The sequence below is a fragment of the Notamacropus eugenii genome, chromosome 5 (assembly GCF_028372415.1).
Source record: "Notamacropus eugenii isolate mMacEug1 chromosome 5, mMacEug1.pri_v2, whole genome shotgun sequence".
In the NCBI taxonomy this organism is placed as follows: Eukaryota; Metazoa; Chordata; class Mammalia; order Diprotodontia; family Macropodidae; genus Notamacropus; species Notamacropus eugenii.
This window is the reverse complement of record NC_092876.1, coordinates 29,924,648-29,945,706: the sequence shown is the minus strand read 5'-3', so window position 1 is coordinate 29,945,706 and position 21,059 is coordinate 29,924,648. Positions and strand designations below refer to the sequence as shown.

At 52.7% G+C, this 21,059-nt stretch overlaps 1 protein-coding gene across 2 annotated transcripts; it reads left to right on the top strand.

Annotated features, from left to right (window-relative positions):
• Positions 1-1,135: 1,135 nt before the first annotated feature.
• AXL (AXL receptor tyrosine kinase) lies at positions 1,136-20,651 on the top strand. Of its 2 annotated transcripts, XM_072608189.1 has the most exons (20): positions 1,136-1,449; positions 3,195-3,408; positions 4,048-4,148; positions 5,004-5,174; positions 9,697-9,777; positions 9,985-10,100; positions 11,174-11,384; positions 11,540-11,679; positions 11,784-11,934; positions 12,255-12,281; positions 13,081-13,213; positions 13,511-13,602; positions 14,000-14,095; positions 14,320-14,397; positions 15,695-15,787; positions 16,212-16,333; positions 17,376-17,485; positions 17,974-18,133; positions 18,265-18,401; positions 19,407-20,651. In XM_072608189.1, the coding sequence occupies exons 1-20, from the start codon at positions 1,368-1,370 to the stop codon at positions 19,750-19,752; spliced, it is 2,661 nt and encodes an 886-aa protein (XP_072464290.1). In that variant the 5' UTR covers positions 1,136-1,367; the 3' UTR covers positions 19,753-20,651. The 2 variants fall into 2 exon arrangements, with proteins under 2 accessions (XP_072464290.1, XP_072464291.1); XM_072608190.1 differs by lacking the exon at positions 12,255-12,281.
• Positions 20,652-21,059: the final 408 nt, after the last annotated feature.

The window sequence follows — 21,059 nt, the reverse complement described above, 5'->3', positions numbered from 1 at the left end:
TTCCGCTCTAGTTCTCTGATCCTGTGACCTATTCCAGACGATCACAGATCCACAAGGACACACAGATTGGCATGTGAAAACACACACACCCTCACACAAACACAACTCAGACATATACAGCCACCCACAGACAGACAAATATAGATACACACTTCCCCCTTCCGATGATTGGGCCATCTCCCTTGAATTTCCCAAGGAAGGGGGAGAGGAGGGACTCCTAGGGGCCTGGGCCTTGGGGAGTGTGTGTAAAGGACCAAAGTCGCCTTGGTGTGTGCCTGTGTCTAAGAGTCATGGGGCTGAGGAGACAGGATAGTTTTTATGACAAGATGAATAGAGACAGAGAGAGACAGACAAGGAACCTGAACACAGGAAATGGGGGAAGGAGGAATCAGGTCGTTCTTGGAGGGATGAGTGAGGAAGAGCTGTGGCCCCGGGGAAAAGGCCTATGAAACAGGAAACGAGGTCACCTAGTCCAGGGATTTTGCAGATAAGGAGACTCTAGCTCCAGAGGTCAAGTGCCTTGCTCAAGGCCGCACAGCTTGACCCCAGGCAGGATGGAACTTGGACCCCCTAATTCCAGGGGCAGCACTGCACCATGAACAGTACCACGTCCTTCCCAAGTTACCAGGCTCCGGCTCTCCAGATTCCTCCCTGGGCAGGCTTTCAAGACAGATGGATAGACAAAGGTGAAGGGCAGGGAGAGGCTCCAACATCCCTCCCTCCCCCTGCAGTTCCTCCCCACCTAGAAGCCATAGAAGTGGGAGAGCCCACCCCCTCTGTCCTCTCTCCCCTCTCTACAGCTTCCCTATCTCTTACTAGCCAGCTCCTTTCCCTACCTAGGACTCAGTTTCCTCTTCTGTAAAAGGTAGGAGGTCTTGAGGGTTTGTAAATAGCTCTGATATTCTATGGTGCTGGGTTGTGATTGTTCCTGCTCCTTTAAGAAGGGGGCTGGGCAGCCCCTTCCCCTTTCTTTAACCCTTTGGGGTCCAAGGCTGCTTCCCCCTCTCCAAGGAGAGGGAGGAGGGCGGGATAGGAGGCGGGAAGGGGGGAGGGAGGAGGAGGCCCAGGCAGGCGGAGGGGGGCCCAGGGGCGGGGACAGCCGGGGTGCTGAGACTGAGGGAGAGGGAGGAGAGAAAGTTTGTTCGGGAGGAGTTTGGGCTGGCCAGTCCAGTTAAGGGCTGAAAGCCAGAGGCAGAAGGCAGGCGGCAGAGGGTGGGTGGTGGGCAGGGAGTGGTGGGCACTGTCTGAAGGACCAAGACATTGAGAAGAGGCCATAACTGGGGGGAGGGGGAGAACCCAAGCCCTGCCCCCCTCCCCCCTTCGCCCCACCGGACTGAGGCCGGAGCCAAGGGAAAGTTTTGGCCTGGATGCCGGGGTCCACCAGGATGGGCAGGACGGGGCTGGCGTGGTGCCTGGCACTCTGGTGCTGGGGAAGTTGGGCCCAGGAAGGTGAGTGGGTCCAGGGTATGAGGGAAGGATGGATACTATCTCCCTGGGAGTGAGGCCTAGAAGTGTACCCCTAGTTGGGCTTACACAGGTGCCCAGACCCCAAATGTAAGCTCTGGGCTTCCCTACCTTCCCTATACCATACTCTGCCTACCCTGGGGTCTGTGATTCAGACCACCCACTGAGGAAAGTTAGCGCTGTAAAAGTTGAGAGCTGGGCTCCTGGGGCAGTACCAGACTGGGTTCATAAACACACCTGGAAAAGGCCTGGGATCCAGAAATAGGGGAAGGGTCGTGGTGGAGGGGGAGAGAAGTAGGGGAGATTAGTACCAGAGAGAGAAAGAGGGAGAGAAAAAAAAGGTATAGGAGACAGAGATGGCATGAGAAACAGAGGAAGGAGATAAAAGACACAAAAATGAAAAACAGACACAGACTCGGGTGGGGGATCAAGAGATAGACAGAGAGATAAGAGACAAGAGATAATGAGGGAGACTGAGAAGAGCAGGCAGCGCAGAGGGTGAGACAGAGATGGGGAGAGACAGAGATGGAAGAGAACCGGTGGGGGAGGGGGCAAAGGAGGAAAGCAGCGATAAGAGATAGCTAGAGACAAGTCAGGGAGAAATTAGGAGCAGGGACAGGGAGGGGCTTTGGGGGGAGGGGGAGGCTGGAGGTCTGAGGCCATGACTGTTGGACGGGAAGGGGGGACTTTCTGTGCTTAAGGAGATGCTGGTTTCCGTTTACCGTTAGGGCCTGTGACTCAGTTGGCATCGGGCAGCACCCTCCCCTTCCACCCCTCTCTGCTCTGAGTCCAGTCCAGGAGAAAGGACAAGCTATACCAAGGGGATTCCCCCTTAGGAAATAACGGGGAGGGCAGGGGGCAAAGGGTGCTGGGAAGGTGAACTTGGAGAGGGGGGAAACCTGTTGCGTCTCCCCAACTTCCTTGCCATCTCTTTCTCTTGGTCTCTGGCTCCATACCTTTTCCTGTCTCTTCTCTCCAAGTCTCTCCATTTTTCTCTCCCTCTGTCTCTGACTCAATCTCTTCCCCTCCCTGTGTGTGTGTCTACCTTGCTCTACTTCTTCCGCCTCTCTTTTGGGGAGCACTCCTGTTTCTCGGGTCCTGTCCCTGTCTGTCTCTAATGGTCTCTCCCTCGCTTTCATCTTCTAGCCTGTCTCTGGGTGTGTTGATCCATACTTGGGCCCTCGTGATGGTAGACTGGCCTGGTTCAGGGTGTGGGAGGCTACCCGAGGGCCTGGGACTTGTTCCCATTGATTTTCTGGACTTTGGGGTCCCCTGGGACTTCCTCTTCTCCCATAAAGCTCTCCTCTTTCCTCCCCCTTCGCCACCCCCTCAACTACTGAGTTCATGCTACTGACAGTCCCGGAGGCCTCAGTACCACAGGGGCTGCCTCCCTTCCCTTCCTTCCTCCCCTTTGGCCATGGGGGCCTATGCCTAGAAGGCTATCCCTAGGAAGGGAGGGCACTGACCAGGCTCCTGGGCAAGGTTCAGGGTCAGGTCCCTAGCCCTCCCCATTCCCATGTCCTCTGCTCATTCTTGCCTCCCTTCTGTCTTCTCCAGTCATCTCCCCCTGTTTCTGTCCCCACACTGGCCCCTGTGTTCCTCGCTCCATCTCCCCCTGCTCCCCGCTGCTTCTTTCTCCTCCTCTACATCCTCTCTTTTGTCTCCATCCCCCTCTATCTCCCTCCTCTGGGGCCTACCACATGGATCTCTTCTGGTATGTCCCTGTCCAGGTGTTTGGGACCCCTTTGTGACTGGACCTGGGAACGTGACAGGGGCACGGGGACAAATGGCCGTGCTTCGTTGTGAGGTCCGAGTGGCTGGGGAGGCTCCAGAGGTCAGCTGGCTTCGGGATGGACAGGTCTTAGAACTTGCTGATAGCACCCAGACTCAGGTGCCCCTGGGGGAAGAGGACCAGGATGACTGGAAGGTGGTCAGTCAGCTCAGGTACAGTGGGGACTCCTGGCCCTCTCCACAATCCTAACCCCTATCCTTCTACCCCTGACCTTTCCTCTACCACTCGAAGGAGAAAGTAAGTGACAAGGGGAGAAACTGTCTCTAGTTTTACTTTGTTCCTGGCACATAGTAGATATTTAATGAAATGTTTAAGGAATTAGACTGTCTGGGACTATCTGCCCCACTTTGCTAACAGCCCCTGCATCTTCCTGAGTTCAAATCTGACCTAGCTGTGTGACCTTGGGCAAGTCACTTCACCCTATTTGCCTCAGTTTTCTCATCTGCCAAATGAGCTGGAGAAAGAAATGGTAAACCCCTCCAGTGTCTCTGCCAAAAAAATCCCAAATGGGGTCATGAAGAGTCAGACACAACTGAAAAACAACTGAACAGTAACTTAGCCCCATCCTTTCTACCCTAGCCCTGGTTCACTTGGGTCTAGCACCTACATCCCTGCTCTGCCCCAGAAGCCCCTGTCCAAGCCTGACTCAAGCTCCTGCCTCCCTTCTGCACCCTGTCCTGTCCCATTCCCCTTGATTCCATGACCTGATTCTTATCCCTGGCTCCAGCCCAGCCCCCTGACCTACCTCCTGTTCCCCTTTCCCTCTCTGGGCACCTGTCCTGTCTCCCCAGGATCTCAGCCCTGCAGCTCTCAGATGCCGGGAGGTACCAGTGCTCTGTGGCTGTGGAGGGAGAGACATTTCTATCCCCACCAGCCTATGTAGGTCTAGAAGGTAAGCCTCAGAGCAGGGTTCTGAGGATGCGAGGTGAGTAAGGGGTCAGAGAGCCTGATATAGGGAGTCTAAGAAGGTTATGGGGGTCCTGGATGTGGCATCTAGTCTTATAAGGGGCAAAAGGTCTCTGATGAGGGGATGGGGCTTTAAGAGGATTTTAGAGATGTGGGAAGGTTGATAGTGGGTCAGGTGGTCCATGGGGCTTGTGGATGGTTTGAGAAGATCTAGAATAGAAGTGTGGGGTTCATGGATGTTCAGATGGTCTAGGAGAGAAGTCTGGAAGGATCCTTCCAATGGAAAGGTCAGGGGACCTGAGAGAAAGATTTGAGGAATTGTAGGGGGCTAATGTATCTGAGATGGATGATGTCAGTGGTTATGGAGGATTATGGGTCCCAGGATAGAGAATTTAGGGGTTATATGGGGTTCAAAGTTCTGAGATGAGGAATCACTAGGACTATGGATCCAAGGATCTAAGATAGGGGGAGGGACTAAAGGACTGTGGGTATAGAGGGTGGAAGGTCTAGGATGGAAATGTGGGGTTCCAGGGAGTCTAAGGTAGGAATTAGGGACTGTGAAGGGTTAGGGAGCCCTGGCTGGGGAAGTTCATCAGGAGTCCTACATGGAGGAAGTTATAGATTTAGGGAGGTCAGGGGTCCAGATGGAAAGAAATACCAGGTTGTAGGAGAGCAGATGGTCTGGGATGAAGGTTCTGCAGAGGTATTAGAAGGTCTAGCGCGGGAGAGGTCAGACAGTCTACAATAAAGGTCTGGAGGAATATGGTGGGCCGGTGGGATGGAAAAGGAGCTATGACCCTACAGATTCCTTGACCTAGGCACACCCACTTCCACCATCTAGGCCTCCCCTATTTCCTGGAGGAGCCAGAAGATATGATTGTGGCTGCTGACACCCCATTCAACCTCAGCTGCCAAGCCCAGGGGCCCCCTGAGCCTGTTCATCTGCTCTGGCTCCATGATGGTGCCCCGCTGGCCCCACACAGTCTTTCTCAGGGCCTACTCCACCTGCCAGGTGAGTCTCTCTAGGATCTGGGATGCTTGGGGGGAGGGGAGTTGGAATCCCCTCCAGCTATGACTGCCCTCACACCTCTGTCTCTTTCTCTGCTGATTTCCATCTTCTGTGTGTTTCTGTCCTGTATCTATCTCTGTCTGTCTGTCTCTCTCAAAGTCTCAGCCCTTTTGTCTCTGTCTCTCTTTCTGACTCTGTGTCTCTTATCTGTTCCCCTATCTCTCAACTTCTGTCTCTTGTGTATCTCTCTGGCTTTCACTCTTTACCTCTCAGTCTCTCTGTCTCCGTTTGCTACTTTTTGTCTCTTTCTTTCGATACTTTTGTCCTCTCTATCCTTCCCTCCCTCCCTCCTTCTCTCCCTCCCTCCCTCCCTCCCTCTCTCCTTCTCTCTCTCTCTCTCTCTCTCTCTCTCTCTCTCTCTCTCTCTCTCTCTCTCTCTCTCTCTGCCTCTCTCTCTCCTCTCTCAATCTCTCTGTCTTTGTGTCTCCCCTACCCTCCACCCAACCCACTCTCAATGGCCTCCTTTGTTTGGGGTTCATATCTGAAGGCTGTATGTGGTCCAAATTTGTGGTCTTGGACCCTGAGGGGAAAGTTGTGGGCATAGAGGGGAGGAGGGAAGGCACAGTCCCAATCGCCTCATCTCCTGCCCTTGACCTTGGCTACCGGAAACTTTGGTGCCCCTCTCCCCACTCCATGTCATGGGCTGAACTCTGTCACTCTAAGTTAGCAGAAGCTTTCCCATTTTCATTCCAAAATAAGAAAGCCAACAGACAGGGAGAGACATGGGGCAGGGGGGGCAATGACAAAGACAGAGGTGGGAGAAGAGAGAGGTGAAAGAGATGAGAGAGGAAGAGAAAAGAGGCAGGGGGGGAAAGAGGGAGAAAAGGAGAGGGAAGTGAGGGGAGAAAGGAGGAGGAAGGAAAAGAAGGAGGGAGAGAGATAAAGACAGAAAGAGGTGGGGGGAGAGAGACAAAGACAGAGACAGAGAGAGGTGAGGAAAAAGGGGAAGAGAGTGGAAGAGTGAGAAGAGAGAGGAGAGAGAGAGAGAAAGAGAGAGAGAGAGACAGAGAGAGAGAGAGAGAGAGGAGAGAGAGAGAGAGAGAGAGAGAGAGAGAGAGAGAGAGAGAGAGAGAGAGAGAGAGAGAGAGGCAGTATACAAAAAAACACAGATTGAGAAACTGGGAGACAGAGAGTATCAAAGGGAGAAAAACAGAGAAATTGAATCCCAGAACTGAAAGAAAGCCCTTGAGGGTGATAGCATTGTTCCCATTATTGTACATAGGGGAAATGTGAGGCCCAGAAAAGTGAAGTCAGTTGTCATAGATCCTCCATGGAGCCAGGAAGGCCCCAAGCCCTGGGCCTCCACACTCCCAGTGCAGATCGCTGGGATACTTACCCACTCCTCAGCTAAGAGAGAGAGCCAGAGAGGCAAAGGAAGCAAGGCAAGCTAGCAGCTTTGAACCCTGCCCCCTCATGCCTCTCTGGGGATTGGGAATAGAGGCTGCCCCTGCTCAAATGCCCTTTGCAGCCTACAAGTAGGGTTGGGCTCTTTTTGGGGGGTGGAGAAGGGAACATCTGGACCTGAGGGGAATGAGGTGACCACATCAGAGAGGAGACATGGGTCTGAGCTGGGGAATGCCATATGCCCAGGACAGTGGGGGTATCATTTGGGTGGGGTCTACATTCCCCACATTCCCGTGGGTCCCCCCTTTCTCCTCCCAGAGTGAGTCAGGGGCGAGTCAGGGGCGGTGACCATGGCTGAGTCAGGCTGGTGGGGTGGAAGTGAGGACAGAATGGACACCTCGGAATAGAGGGGATGCAGGGTGTCTGTGAATTAGTGTGTGTGTGTGTGTGTGTGTGTGTGTGTGTGTGTGTGTGTGTATGTGGGTGTGGGTGTGTGGGTGTGTGGGTGTGTGGGTGGGTGGTGTCATCTTCCCTTTCTCAGTGTCTCTGAGCATGCTGGCGTTGCCCCATCACATGCCATCATTATGTGTTCATGGACACAGAGCTCAAATCTCAGAGCTGGCTTGCTGCCCCCCCCAGGGCACCTGCCCATAGAACTGTAAGTCCCTTGAGGGTAAGCACTATTTCTTTTCAAACACAATTTTGTCTCTATATCCCTAGCACCTAGTACAGTGCCTGGCACAGACAAACATTAATAAATGTTTGTGAACCAAACTGTCATGTGTGTCCATGTTTCTCTGTCTGTACATCTGTCTGAGTGTGGGACAGTGTCTCTAAGAACATACTGTATGTGTGTGTGTGTGTGTGTGTGTATGTGTGTGTGTGTGTCTACTAGGGTGTACCCCAGAGTACTGGGTCCAGGCTTTCTTTCCACAACTCCTCCTCCCAGTCCCTGGAAAAGCTGGGGGCGGAGAGCCCTAGCCAAGAGCTGAGGCCAGGCTCACATCTGGGAAGCACATCTGGACAATGTCCAGCACCAGAACAGGCATAGGCCAAGGGGCTTTTTCCAAGGTCCTGAGTGAGGGCAGGGGCCTGGGGCCTCCCCACAACCCATAGACCTGACTAAGATCCAGAGGGGCCCTCTGGGTTCTGAGATCCTGTAGCACCTCAACAGGACCCCTCAGCCAGAAGCAGCTCACCCGCCCCTGAGGTGACTCACAGGACCAGGCGGGAATGGGGGTGGGGGGGGTCAGGAATGCTGTGGTCAGTGACTGAGCAACAGCTTCCAGCCCCCTGCCTTAGAGACCCTATGGGGCCTCTCTTCTGAGGTTTCAGGGCCCCCAAACTGTGCCCTCTCCATCCTCTCTCTGCCCCCTGATGCCTGCCTTGTCTCCCCCATCCACCTTCCTGCTTGTCTCTCTCCCAATGCCCTCTACTTGCTGTTTTTTCTCTGATCCTGTGATTTTTTTCTTTCCCTCACTGTCCTCACTGCCTCCTGTCTGTCTCCCTGCCCCCACTGTCCTCTGCCCCGCACTGTTCTCTCTGCCCCCTCACTGCTTCCTCTTGTCGCTCTCCTTTCTCTACCCCCCACTGTTCTGTCTCCTCTCTGCCTCCTCTTTGTGCCTCCAATACCCTCTTTTCCTTCCTCCACTATATTTTCTCTTTCTCTCCACTGCCCTCTCTTCTGTTTCCTCTCTGTCTCCCCTACAGTTCTGTGTTCTATCACTGTACCCCTGTTCCCTATCCTCTCTGTCCCCCTACAGTTCTGTGTTGCATCACTGTACCCCTATTCCCTGTCTCCTCTCTGTTCCTGCTACAGTTCTGTTTTATCACTGTGCCCCTGTTCCCTGTGCCTTCTCTGTCCCCCCATTCTCTTCTCTCCTTCTAGTTCCCAGTCAGGATCAAGGCCCAGGGCCTCCCTTTCTCCCTCTCTGTCCCTTGGGAAAGGCCATCCCTGAGCACAAGCTGCCCCCTTCCCCCACTTGGCACCATGCCCACTGATGGCAGCCGCCTGGGCATCTGACCTTGGCAGAGCAGGGGAGGAGGGTATGTTTCCGGCCTCATGGGTCCCCCTCCTCTTCCTCAACCCTTCCCCCTCACTCCTGCTGACGATGAGAAACCTTGTATGTGCTGAGGGAGTCAGAGAGGACCTGGGGGAGGAAGACCATGCCCCTTGGAATGGGATGGAGGCAGGGCAGACCCACAGACACAGGCACACACATGCCCCAGGGGTCCAACTGCCCAACTGCCTGACTCTGGGTCTCCTCCAATACCGAGGGGGCAGTTCCCAAGAGTGTGTGATATCCAGCATCCAGTATCCAGACTCCAACGGATACTGTGTGGATAGTTGTAAGAGCCCAGGATACCATGAGGATGTGGGATTTTGTGGGTGACTCTGTGTGTGTGTATATGTGTGTGTGACTATCTGTGTGTGTGTGTGTGTGCATGGTTGCCTTTGTCCATGTGAGCACAGATATGAGTGTTTGTCACTGCACCTTGTATGTGTCCAAATACAAGTGATCTACACCTGTGTGCACCTGGTCTGGGACTCTGGCTGCCCCTGGGCCCTGAATGGGCCCTGAATGGGAGGATGCATGTGGGTGATGGTCTCTGACTCTAGCTGTGCATGTGACTGTGGTCATGTACATCTCTGGGGGGGACCATGTCTATTAATCAGGGTGTGTATGTTAAGTATCTTCCTGTTTATCTCCATAATTCTTGGACTTCGTACCTCTCAGTCCCTCACACACAGTTGCTTCCCCGACCCTGATTCCTACCCACTTCCCCCGCAGCCTAGGGGATTCCAGGGATATATGCACATACAGGTGGGCACCCATAGACACACCCCACAATCCTTATGGCCCCAACCAGGGCCTGTAGAGATCTTCTGATCTTCTGACATAGTGGAAGGGCCTTGAGCCTGGACCTTTCCTTGCGTAGCTTCTAGTCCTGACCAAAGATGTGACCACTAACTTTACTAAGGGTCCCTGGGGATACTGGGGGTACCCTGAGGGGTACTATAGAAACATTCTTAAACTGAAATTCTTAAAGTTCTATGAACCTCAGAGCTACTATCATTCTAATAAATTCCCTCTCCCACAATGGCTGTGCTCCCCCCCAGGTCTGAATAAGACATCGTCCTTCTCCTGCGAGGCCCACAATGCTAAAGGGGTCACCACATCCCGGACAGCCACAGTCACAGGTGACCCTAGGGGAAAGGGATGAACTGAATCCTTGGAGAAAAGGGTTGAGGCTGGAATGAGAATGGGGTATGGGGGGGGCAGAACTCTGGAAGCAATGAGGCCAGGCTGGGGCTACGGGTAATACAGGAGGTACAGGACAGGAGTTGGGGGTTCTGGAGGGAGGGGAAGGGGAAGGCTTCACACCTTTCCTTGTTTGTGACCCCTAGTACTTCCACAACGTCCTCAACATCTCCGGATCATGTCCAGCAGTCCCACAGAGCTTGAGGTGGCCTGGACACCAGGGGCCAGTGGTATTTACCCCATCACCAACTGTGCCCTGCAGGTGAGAGGTTCCTCTCAGTGACATCTCCCTGTCCCTACCCCAAAAGAGGAAGTGTCTGCCTCAGAGGCCCAAGTCCAACTTCCCACTGGGGCTGAATCCAGGGCCAGTGTCAAGGGTGGGGGTGGGGGGTCACTACCATACCAGGGAAAGGAGAAGTGGGAGTCAGGCTGGGGACATCTGTCTGTCCCTCTGTCCTCAGCAAATCCCACTTCCCCTTCCCCTCCATGATGAAGGACAGAGGGCAAGACAGGTGCCTGCCCCATTCACCTCTTTCTTCTTCCTTGGAGTTGGAGAGGAGTGGGGGCAAGGGAGAGAGACCTCCTAAGAATCCCTTTCTCTCCAATATCTTTGTAATTTGGGTCCAGAAAAATCAAAGACCCTTAGAACCAGAGTTGTAGAACCACAGAAGAGAAAATCTTGAAACATAAGAACCATGGACCATGGAATACAGAACCTGGGAACCATAGGCATTTAAAGAATCATGGACTACAGAACCATAGAACATGGAACCCCAGAACCATAGCATTTAGAACCTTAGGAACCAGAAGGAACCATGGAGCATATAACCTTAGAACATAAGATTCACAAAATACAGAACCTTGGAACCACAGGATATAGAACCACAGAACCATAGCACTGAGAACCTTAGAATTAGAGGGAATGGCAGAACATAGAAAACAGAACCTTAAAGCCATAGAATATAGAACCTCAGAACCATAGCATTAAGAACCTTAGAACTGGAATGGCAGGACATGGAACCTTAAAACATAAGAATCACAGAAAACAGAACCTTAAAGCCTCAGAATATAGAACCTCAGAACCATTGAATTTAGAACTTTAGAATGAGAGGTAATAATAGAATGCGGTACCTTAGAACAAAAGGTTCTTAGACCGTGGAACCTGAGGACAAAAGACTCATATAATAATGGAGCTCAGACAGTACATGGAAACTTAGACAAAAGATTCATAGGATGTAGAATCTTAGATCAAAAGAACCATAAACCCTTCTATCCATAGATGGGCCCTGAGCCCTATTCCGTCCTCCTCCTCCTCCTCCCTCTTTCTTAACCCAGGCTGTGCTATCAGATGATGAGGTTGGGACTGGACCCGGAGCCATGGAACCACCAGAGGAGCCCCTGGCATTTCAGATAGCTGTACCACCCCACAGCCTGAAGATGACGAACCTGCAGCCCCACAGCACCTACCACATCCGTGTGGCCTGTGCCAGCTCCCAAGGCCCCTCCCCTTGGACACACTGGGTGCTGGTGGAGACACCTGAAGGAGGTAGGGCCTTTCTACCTCCTAGCCTACCCTTTTCTGCTCATTTGTGGGCTTATATCACAGGGAGTCTACAGGAGGTACTCTGACCTACTTGGGGTCAGAATGGGAGTGGGAAAGAGTGAGGATTTCAGCCTCCCTTTCTATCCCTCTGTGCCCAGTGCCAATGGGACCCCCAGAGAATCTGAGTGCCATCCGAAATGGCAGCCAGGCACTGGTGTGCTGGCAGCCCCCCCGGGCTCCACTGCAGGGGACGCTGAGAGGGTACAAGCTGGCGTATCGTGAAGAAGATTCACTTGAGGTGGGCATGGCCTCAGCTGGGCAGAAAGGAAAAGGACAGGGAGAGGGCTACATAAGGGAGGTACTTCCATTCTCACTCTTCTCCCTGCCCTCGCCATCACCCAGGTGCTGATGGATGCTGGGCTGAGGCGGGAAGTGACTCTGGAACTTCGAGGGGAAGGGTTGCTACCCAACCTAACCCTGCGGGTGGCAGCCTATACCACTGCCGGTGATGGGCCCTGGAGCATGCCTGTGCTACTAGAGCCCTGGAGACCAGGTATGTCCCTCCCTCAACCCAACTCTGAGACCACCCAGGTCTGAGATTCCCCAAGCTTGGCCCAGAGACCTTCCTGGAGAGCCCAAATGTGGCCTAGGAGCCAGCCTGATGTCCTATCACCACATACTTGTCCTTGAGAGCCCCAAAACATTTCCAGGGTTCCTCATATATACCATTCAAAGAGGAGCCCTATTCTCCTCGCAGCCATATTCCCTAATCACCCCTATTACTACTTTCCCCGCTCCGACCCCTAATACTCCTCTCCCTTTTCCACACTGAGTCTGCTCTCCTTCCTCCCTTCCCCTCTTCTCTCTGCACAGGGGACAGGCAGCCAGTGCACCAGCATGGTAAGGGCCCCTTGCATGGCCCTCCAGTGCCCACACCTCCCTTGCATAGCCCTGGCTCCATCAAGTCCCCTCTCTTGCCCAGAGTGCCCCCTGGAAAGCTTGACATGGTGCCTATATCCCCTTTGTACACTCAAGAAGTTCCCTTGAATGCCAATCCTAAACCTCACCCACCACTCCTGATTTTGGGGGGACCCCTTATTTACCCCCAGCATGACTTGCCCGGGACTCAAACCCATACCGTGATCCTTGCACACTTGCACCCTCCCAATAACCTGCAGACCCTCAAGGGCAACTCAAGCAGTTTTGTCCCCTTTCTCAGTCCTCTGTCACCCCACTCTTTTCCCCGTCTTCCTGACCCAGCCTCCCCTCCCCTATGCTCCCCATTGGACCTCCTTCTCATCCCTGTCCCGCATAACCTGGCACAACCCTGCATGTTCCTTACAAACTGATTTGCCCCATCACATACCCATCCCACACTCCTTGCACACCCTCCTCACCGCTATTCCTTGCACTGCCACTCTGGGAGGTCTCATCACTCACTGAACACCCTTCCCTCACCTTCATCCCTTCCCCCGCCACCCAGCCTTTTACACACTTGCCTTTCCCAGATGGTCCTGTCTTCCTCACATCTCCATTTCACTCCCCTCTCAAACACATATATTCCTTGCCCTTCTGACTCCTCAGTCCCATCCCAGGTCCCTCCCCTATCCCTAAGTCCTTGGGGCCCTGGTGGTGTGGGCAGAACTTCCTCCAGGAAAGGGGCTTTGCTTCTCCATGATCCCCCCCCAACACCCTGCAGTGAAGGACCCCCCAGCCCCTGCCTTCTCCTGGCCCTGGTGGTACGTGCTCCTGGGGGCTGTAACAGCTGCTGCCTGTGTCCTCCTCCTCGCTCTCTTCCTCTTCCACCGGAGAAAGAAGGAGACACGTTATGGGTAAGCCAGGCCTTCCAGATACTTGAGTCCCTCTCCCCAGGCCTAGGACACAGCCATCAAATCTTAGACCTAGCTTTGGAAGGGACCTCAGAGGCCATCCCATACAGCCCAGGGGTAAGTTGACTTGCCTGAGTAGCAGAAGGAGCATTGAAACTTAGGCACTCTAACTTCCCATCCAGACCTTCTATAACACGGGAAGAAGAAGAGTGGGGGCGGGGAGGCCCAAGCAGGCATCTAGCTCCTTCTCCAATGTTTTTGCCAGGGCTCCACCCTCACCACCTGCCCTGATCTCCCCAGGGAAGTCTTTCAGCCTACGGTGGATCGAGGAGAGCTTGTTGTCCGGTACCGGGTCCGGAAGTCCTACAGCCGGCGAACTACTGAAGCTACCCGTAAGGGACAAGTAGTAGCTAGAAAGCCCCTACCTCCATTGATGCCCTTCTCCCAGTGATAGAGTCACAGAATCCTTGAATCTTAAGGTTCCATGATTTTAGATCCTTAGAATTCTAGAGTAGACTTTCCCTAGAACCCTGGAAACTTGGTCTTATATAATTTGCAGGAATCTCCTAACTCTGTCCAGTACTTTTGCACCAGCAATCAATTGACAAGAATTTATTAATCGAGTATTTTACTAAGCACCAGGGATACAGAGAAAGTTTTTTTTTTCCAAATAGTCCCTGCCTTCGGGCACTAAACCCAATAGGGAAGAAGGCTGGAGAAGAGGAGGGACTTTGGGTAGATTACTGCCCCAAGACCATCTCTGATTCCTGCCCCTTCCTTTGCTCTCAGTAAACAGCCTGGGTATTAGTGAAGAGCTGAAGGAGAAACTCCGAGATGTGATGGTGGACCGCCATAAGGTAGCCTTGGGAAAGACCCTGGGAGAAGGTGAGTTTCCCCAGATGCTCCCAAGCCCACCCTGACTTCTTTCTCCCATAACCCCAAGTCTAGTCCCTTTCCACAATTTAGTAAGAAGTAGGAAGGTATCCCGTGGCGCCCAGGCCATGCTCTGGCCCCTCTCTCTCTGCTTTGGCTCTGGGGTCACACCCCCAGACCCTCCTTCTCCTCCCTCACTCTTGTCTCTACCCACCTCTTCCTTTTTCCCACCCCAGGGGAGTTTGGCTCTGTCATGGAAGGGCAGTTGAACCAAGACGACTCTGTCCTCAAAGTGGCTGTGAAAACCATGAAGAGTGAGTCTGCGTCTACCTTCCACTCCAGCCCCCAGACTTCTTTCTGTGTGCACCCCAGCCCCCAGCCAGATCAACTAGAAGTCCACCATCTGGGTTCCAACCCCAATGCTGCTACTTCCATTCATGGAGGCAGCTAGGTGGTTCAATGCTGGGCATTGGGCCGGAGTTTAAATATAACTTTGAACTAGCTGTGTGATCCCGGGCAAATAGCTTAACCTCCTTCTGCCTCAATTTCCACAATTATAAAGTGGAGATAATAAGAGTGCCTATCTCAGAAGTTGTTGTGAGGGTTGAATATTTGTAACATACTTAATACAATGCCTGGCACATAGTAGGTGCTTAATAAATGCTTATTGAAGGAGGGAACAAGCATTTATTAACTACCTACTTTGGTACTGAGACCTATGCTGGGGATTGGGGATCTAAAGGCAAAACTGACACAGTCCCTGACCTCAGGGAGCTTACATGCTATTAGGAGTATAGAAAATATGTACAATTCTGTTTGGCATAGCAATATCCCACTACTTTCCTTCTCAATGGATGAGAGAGGGGCAGGAGGGAGAGAATTTGGAACTCGATTTTTTAAAAAATGTTAAAAATAATTTTTTAAGAAAGGAAGGAAGGAAGAAGAAAGAAAGAATACAAAGTGATTTCTGTCAGGGAGAAATAAGCCATCCTGTACAGGTGACCCTTGAAACTTCCTATGAAGAAAGCTCTGGATTCTAAGAAGCAGAGCACTGCAGGCATGGGTAGAGAGGAGTGCTGCCTGTACAAAGGCACGGTGATGGAAGAGTAATGTCACGTGGTCGGGGGTAGATAAGCTAGTTCTGCTGGAACATAGACTACATACAATAAAAAACTCAGATGCATAGGTAGGAGCCAAATTGTGGCACCAAAAGGTCATTCATATGAGAATCCTAAAGGCAGCAGGGAGCCCCAGAAACTTCTTGAACAGGGGAGGTACCTAGTCAAGACCTGTGCTTTCCCAGGCTCAGAGCTCTAGAGCAGAAAGGGACTTCAGAGGCCATCCAAAGCAATCCCTTCCTTTTACAGATGAGAAAATTGAAGCCCAGGTAGTTTAAATGACAGTCAAGGTACAATAAGCAGGATTGGAACCCAGGTCCTCTGATTCGGGAGTTAGCCATATCACTGCCCCTCAGAGTCTCATTTTCCACTTCTGTGTGGCAGGGGATGACTGGCCAGTCCCCCCCCCCACTACATGGGCAGCCTCACCTGCCCCACAGATGCTGCAGAAACATCAGCCATTATTCTAATGTTCTCCTCCTCTCTCTGTCAGTTGCCATCTGTACCCGGTCAGAGATGGAGGATTTCCTGAGTGAGGCAGTCTGTATGAAGGAGTTTGATCATCCCAATGTCATGAGGCTCATCGGTGAGTTAGACAAGGGAAGGGAGAGTCTGGTACATGGAGAATTGGGAGACCCCAAGATCTGGGGGAGGGGAGGGGAGGGAAGGGAAGGATTGGCGTCTATCCTTTAGCCTGAAGTTGGTTCAGGTCCTTGCACAGCCCCCACCCATCCTCCGCAGCCCCTCTCTCCACATGCCCCTCCTCCCAGCCTGGGAATGTGGCAGCAATGTCACCCCTGACCTCTCCCAGAAATAGCTGCTCCCCTCCAACCCCCTGGGCTCCGGAAACAAGCCCTGGGAACCAGCCTCCTCCACTGTCAGCTTCTCTGCCCCCCTCCCCTCTGACTGTGGAGAGAGTCGGTGGCCAGCAGGAGAAGCTGGATGGGGTGCATCTGGGGGCAACCCATGAACATGAGGGACTAAGGGGCTTCTGTGGGGGCGGGCATCAGGGGTTTGCCTCCAGGGCTCCGAGTGTGAGGGCTTTCCTTCGCCTGTGGTCATTCTGCCCTTCATGAAACATGGGGACCTGCACAGCTTCCTGCTCTATTCACGGCTTGGGGACCAGCCTATGGTGAGGGACTTGGAGGTGGGGGGAGGGGGCGCAGGCTTAAGTGACTAGGACAAAGTCTACATAGCTAAAAAGTGCAGAGCTAGGGTCTGCACCCAGGGTTCTGGGGGCCCAGCGAAGGGACTGGGAGAAGAGATGGAAAGAGGGAGAAGGGAGACTGGTGACCAGAGAACTGAGGCTTCTTCAGATCATCAAGCCTTAAGATACAAATTCATAGACCCTTAGAACCTAGCACTATAGAAACCAGAAAATTACAATGCAGAATATCATGGCTAGAATGGATCTTAGACCTAGGATCCCTTTTTTAGCTTAGTGGACCTGGGATTTCATTAGTATACAGAGGACTTCAGGTAAGAAACTCCCTCCAGCAAATCAGGTCAGTGCCTGCAATTTAGAGTATTCCCAAGCTGCCTAGAGCACTGAGAGGTTAAGCAACTTGGCCAGAGTCACATAGCCAAGATGTGACCGAGTAGGACTAGAACCCAGGGGCCTGGTTCTCAGTCTTCTCTACCTCAACTGTTCCTTTCCAACACTCAAACCCAGCTCCTCGGTCTCCTCATCTCTGTCTGTCTCTCTGTCTGTCTGTCTCTCTCTCTGTCTCTCTCTGTCTCTGTCTCTGTCTGTCTGTCTGTCTGTCTCTCTCTCTCTCTCTCTCTGTCTCTCTCTCTGTCTCTCTCTCTCATATTTATGGACCACAAACCCTTGCCCATTCTATACTCACACTCCCAAGTTGGGACACATATGGCCCCAGGTGCCACCAACCCTGGTTACATCCCTGCCAGGAATGACCATGACATACAGCCACTTAAAGCCAGAAAGGGCTAAAGTAATCATTCATGCCAAGTCCCTCTTTATGTAGCTGAGGAAGCCAGAGCCCAGAGGGGAAGTCAGGGTTAGGGGAGTTGGGAAGAGGTTAGGTTGACTAAGAAGATAGAAGTGTGATTGGGGGTAATTAAGTTGGAAGGAGGGTTTTGGGGAGTGAAGGTGTTCTGGATAACCACTATCCCTCACTCACCTGCTTCCCAATACCCCTTCCTCTGCCCAGTTCCTACCAACTCAAACCCTGGTGAAGTTCATGGCAGACATTGCCAGTGGTATGGACTACCTGAGCACCAAGAGGTTTATTCACAGGGACCTGGCTGCCCGGAACTGCATGTGAGCCCTCCTGGAGTTTGTGTGTATGAAGGGGAGGGGGCACAGATATTCATGGAGAGGTCAGGGCTATGGGAAGGGCTGAGAAATGGTAGCCTGGGGAGAAAAGAGTCTATACCACCCCAGGCAACGAGAGAGAGAGAGAGAGAGAGAGAGAGAGAGAGAGAGAGAGAGAGAGAGAGAGAGAGAGAGAGAGAGAGAGAGAGATGGGACTCCAGTTAGAGCCTAGGAAGCTGGAGAAGAGCTGGAGAAGAGACATTTTTGGGTCCTGGAAAAGTCTCCGAGGACTGACTGGGAGGAGGAAGGGGAGAGGAAACTACCTTAATTAGACCCTGATGGACTTAGTCCTTCCCCTAGGAAAACGAGGGTTGGGGAGTGATAGTCTAGAGAAATCAATGAGGTAATAGCTACTGATCAGAAAGTAGGATATTAAAAATGCTGGGTTTCTATGATGCCCTCAGCCCACTGAGGTCCCCACCCTGTCTCCACAGGCTGAATGAGAACATGTCCGTGTGCGTGGCCGACTTTGGCCTCTCTAAGAAGATCTATAATGGGGATTATTACCGCCAGGGCCGAATCGCCAAGATGCCAGTCAAGTGGATTGCCATTGAGAGTCTAGCTGACCGTGTCTACACCAGCAAAAGTGATGTGGTGTGTATAGGGGTGTGGCCATGTGTTTATGGGTGTGGTCATCCATGTGTGAGCCAAGGAAGAAGGGATCCCTGGGGACCTCAGTGATTCCACTAATCCTCACCTTCTTTCCTGTTTTTCTCCTCCCCCAGTGGTCTTTTGGAGTGACTATGTGGGAGATTGCAACTCGAGGCCAGACACCTTATCCAGGAGTAGAGAACAGTGAGATCTACGACTACCTGAGGCAAGGCCATCGACTCAAGCAGCCAGTAGACTGTCTGGATGGACTGTAAGCCCTGCCCCTACCCCATCCCCCAACACCTTGTTACCATAAGCATTCCCTGTATCCCCCATTGGAGTCCAAAAATCCCCCAATACCCTGAAATGTTTGACAGAGGCCCCCTGAGTATACCTAAGCACCCCAAGATCCTGAACATTCCCCAAACACCCTGAAAATCCACCTACAAACTAAAGCACTGAATGACCCAAGGTTCTGAGCATTCCCAGAGACATCCCCAAGGCACCAGGGATGTCACCAGAAGCTTCCCCCATAAGAATGCCTCCAAGACCCCAAAACCATCCCCCTCATTTAGTCTTCTAAATACCTACCAAAATAAGAAGCCCCCAAAATCCTACAAACACCCCTAAGAACCTACCAAACTGGTGATGCACTTTCAAGACCTTCTCTGGACCCCTGAGAATGTCCTAAATATGTGTAGATGCCCTAAAAGCCTCCGTGGAGACCTCCCACAGTCTGCCAGCTCATGAAGAGCTCTAAACTCCCAGGGCCCCTTAATGTTCCCCCTCAACCTCTCTGCCCCTGACCCAAATCTCCCCTGGACCTCCCTAGATGTCCAGTACCTTCAGACTATGGTATTGTGGAAAGAGCATTGGATTTTGAAGGAAAAGATCTGGGTTCAAGTCCTAGCTCTGATAATTACTCTTTGTCCCAGTTCTTTCCCTCCTCTGGGCCTCAATTTCCTCCTCTGTAAAACAAGGAGTTTTGGATCATGTTTCCTTCTGGCTTTAAATCCTGTGATCCTAAGGATTCCCGTGATCCCATCATTACCCTAAACACCCTGAGACCCTCTCTAGGCCTCTGAGACCCAGTCTGAATCTCCCAAAACTTCTTGAGATGCCCCCAAATCTCTAGCTGAGGCCCCCTTGAGTAATCATCCCCCAAACCCTCTGACCTCCCAGAACACCCTCAGACCCTTCTTTGCATTACCCCTCTGTCACTGCCTTATCCCTATCCTTTGAACCCTCCATTCTTCAGCCACTGATTCCCCACCAGGTATGAACTGATGTCCCGTTGCTGGTCCCTGAGCCCCAGGGACCGACCAACCTTCGCAGAACTGCGAGAAGAGCTGGAGATGACACTGAAGAGCCTTCCCCCAGCCCAGGACCCTGAAGAAATCCTCTATGTCAACATGGATGGGGAACCTGCTGGGGCAGCTGGTGGCACCCCCCAAGCTAGCCCCCTACCAACCCCAAAGGCCTCCTGCAACTGTAGCTGTGTCACGTCTGCCGACGTGCACCCAGCTGGACGATACGTCCTCTGCCCCTCCACAGCCCCTGGGGTCCCAATGCCCACAGCCAGGGGGCCACCTGCACCTCCTGGCCAGGAGGAGGGGGCCTAAATGAGGCCCCTCAGACCCCACTTTGAGCTAGGCACTGCCATTGGAGAAGCCGGGGGGGCCCACTCCTGGCTTCACCCACCCAGCCCTGCCCCCTGGGCTCTTCCACCAACTCCTGTCCTTCAGAGCCCTTGAAGCCTCACCTCTTCCCTGACTCCATCTCTGTCCCTTGTCTCTCACCTTCTCTCCAGCCATCTGTCTTCTTCCTCTTTCCCCAGGCCCCCAAATCCCTGTTCCCTGGACCATTTCTTCCCATTCCTGTCTCCATCCTCATTCCAGCCTCTGCCCCATCTTCATCCCCCTCTCTTCTCCCTATCTTCTATATCTCTCTCTCTTCCCATTTCTTTCCCCATCCCCCTGTCTCTTCCCATCTCTCCCCATTTCTTCCTATCCCTGCCCCGGTCCTGTACATCTCTATCCTCCTCCTATTCCCTGCTCCCGTCCTTGACTCTCCCCATCTCTGTCCACCTCTTCCTCATTTCCTCCCATCTTTGTCCTCTTCCCTATGTCCATTCCCTTCTCCCTATCTGTCTTCAGCCCTTCCGCCATTTACCCATCTCTGTCCCATTTTCTCCCTCTGTACCTCCTCTCTGCACTTCCTGCTATTTCTGTACCCATTCTCTCTCTCTCTGTCCCCCTTTTCCCCACTCTGTCCATCTTTGTCCACCTCCTTCTTTCTCCTCATCTCTGTCCCTGGCCCCCACAGCTCCATTTCCCCTTGGGGTTTGCCACCCCAGCTCTGTGCAATGCATTAGGGATGACCTCCCCAGGCCATCCTGCCCCCCTGAGCCAGTCCAGTCCCCCAAGTGCAGAGAATTTGTACAATGTTGGGTCTCCCTCCTCCTCTTTCCCCTTTCACTTCCAGGGCCCAGGTTACCCCCATAAACATTTTGTACCAACCAGTACCTGCTTCCTGTCTTCCCTGCACGCGTACAAAGGCATTCACAGAGACTGAGACATAGAAAAAAGAGGGGGCACACTCGGAGATAAAGACACAGAGAGACAAAAAAGACAGAAATAGAGACACCCAAAGAAACAGTGATTTTCAGAGACGGGGCACAATTTAGAGTAGAGCCAGCTATACAGAGAGATAGGGACGGACTCAGAGACATGCAGAGAAATGGGGACAGACATTCAGAGAGAGAGGGACCTCCCCCAGAGGCAGACATCTGAAAAACTGGGACCCATACGTAAGTAAAGAGACACAGAGGGAGGCAGAGATGCATCCATGCTCTGGTAGACAGAGACAGATATACAGCCAGGGACACACTCAGAGACAAAGACGCACAGAGAGAGAGGAACGGAAAAAC

Bases quoted from the DNA above. Each gene is read 5' to 3' on its own strand.
- AXL (XM_072608189.1), top strand. From the start codon at position 1,368: ATGCCGGGGTCCACCAGGATGGGCAGGACGGGGCTGGCGTGGTGCCTG. The intron at 5,175-9,696 runs GTGAGTCTCTCT...GCTCCCCCCCAG, and splicing joins GGGCCTACTCCACCTGCCAG to GTCTGAATAAGACATCGTCC. The intron at 12,282-13,080 runs GTAAGGGCCCCT...AACACCCTGCAG, and splicing joins GCAGCCAGTGCACCAGCATG to TGAAGGACCCCCCAGCCCCT.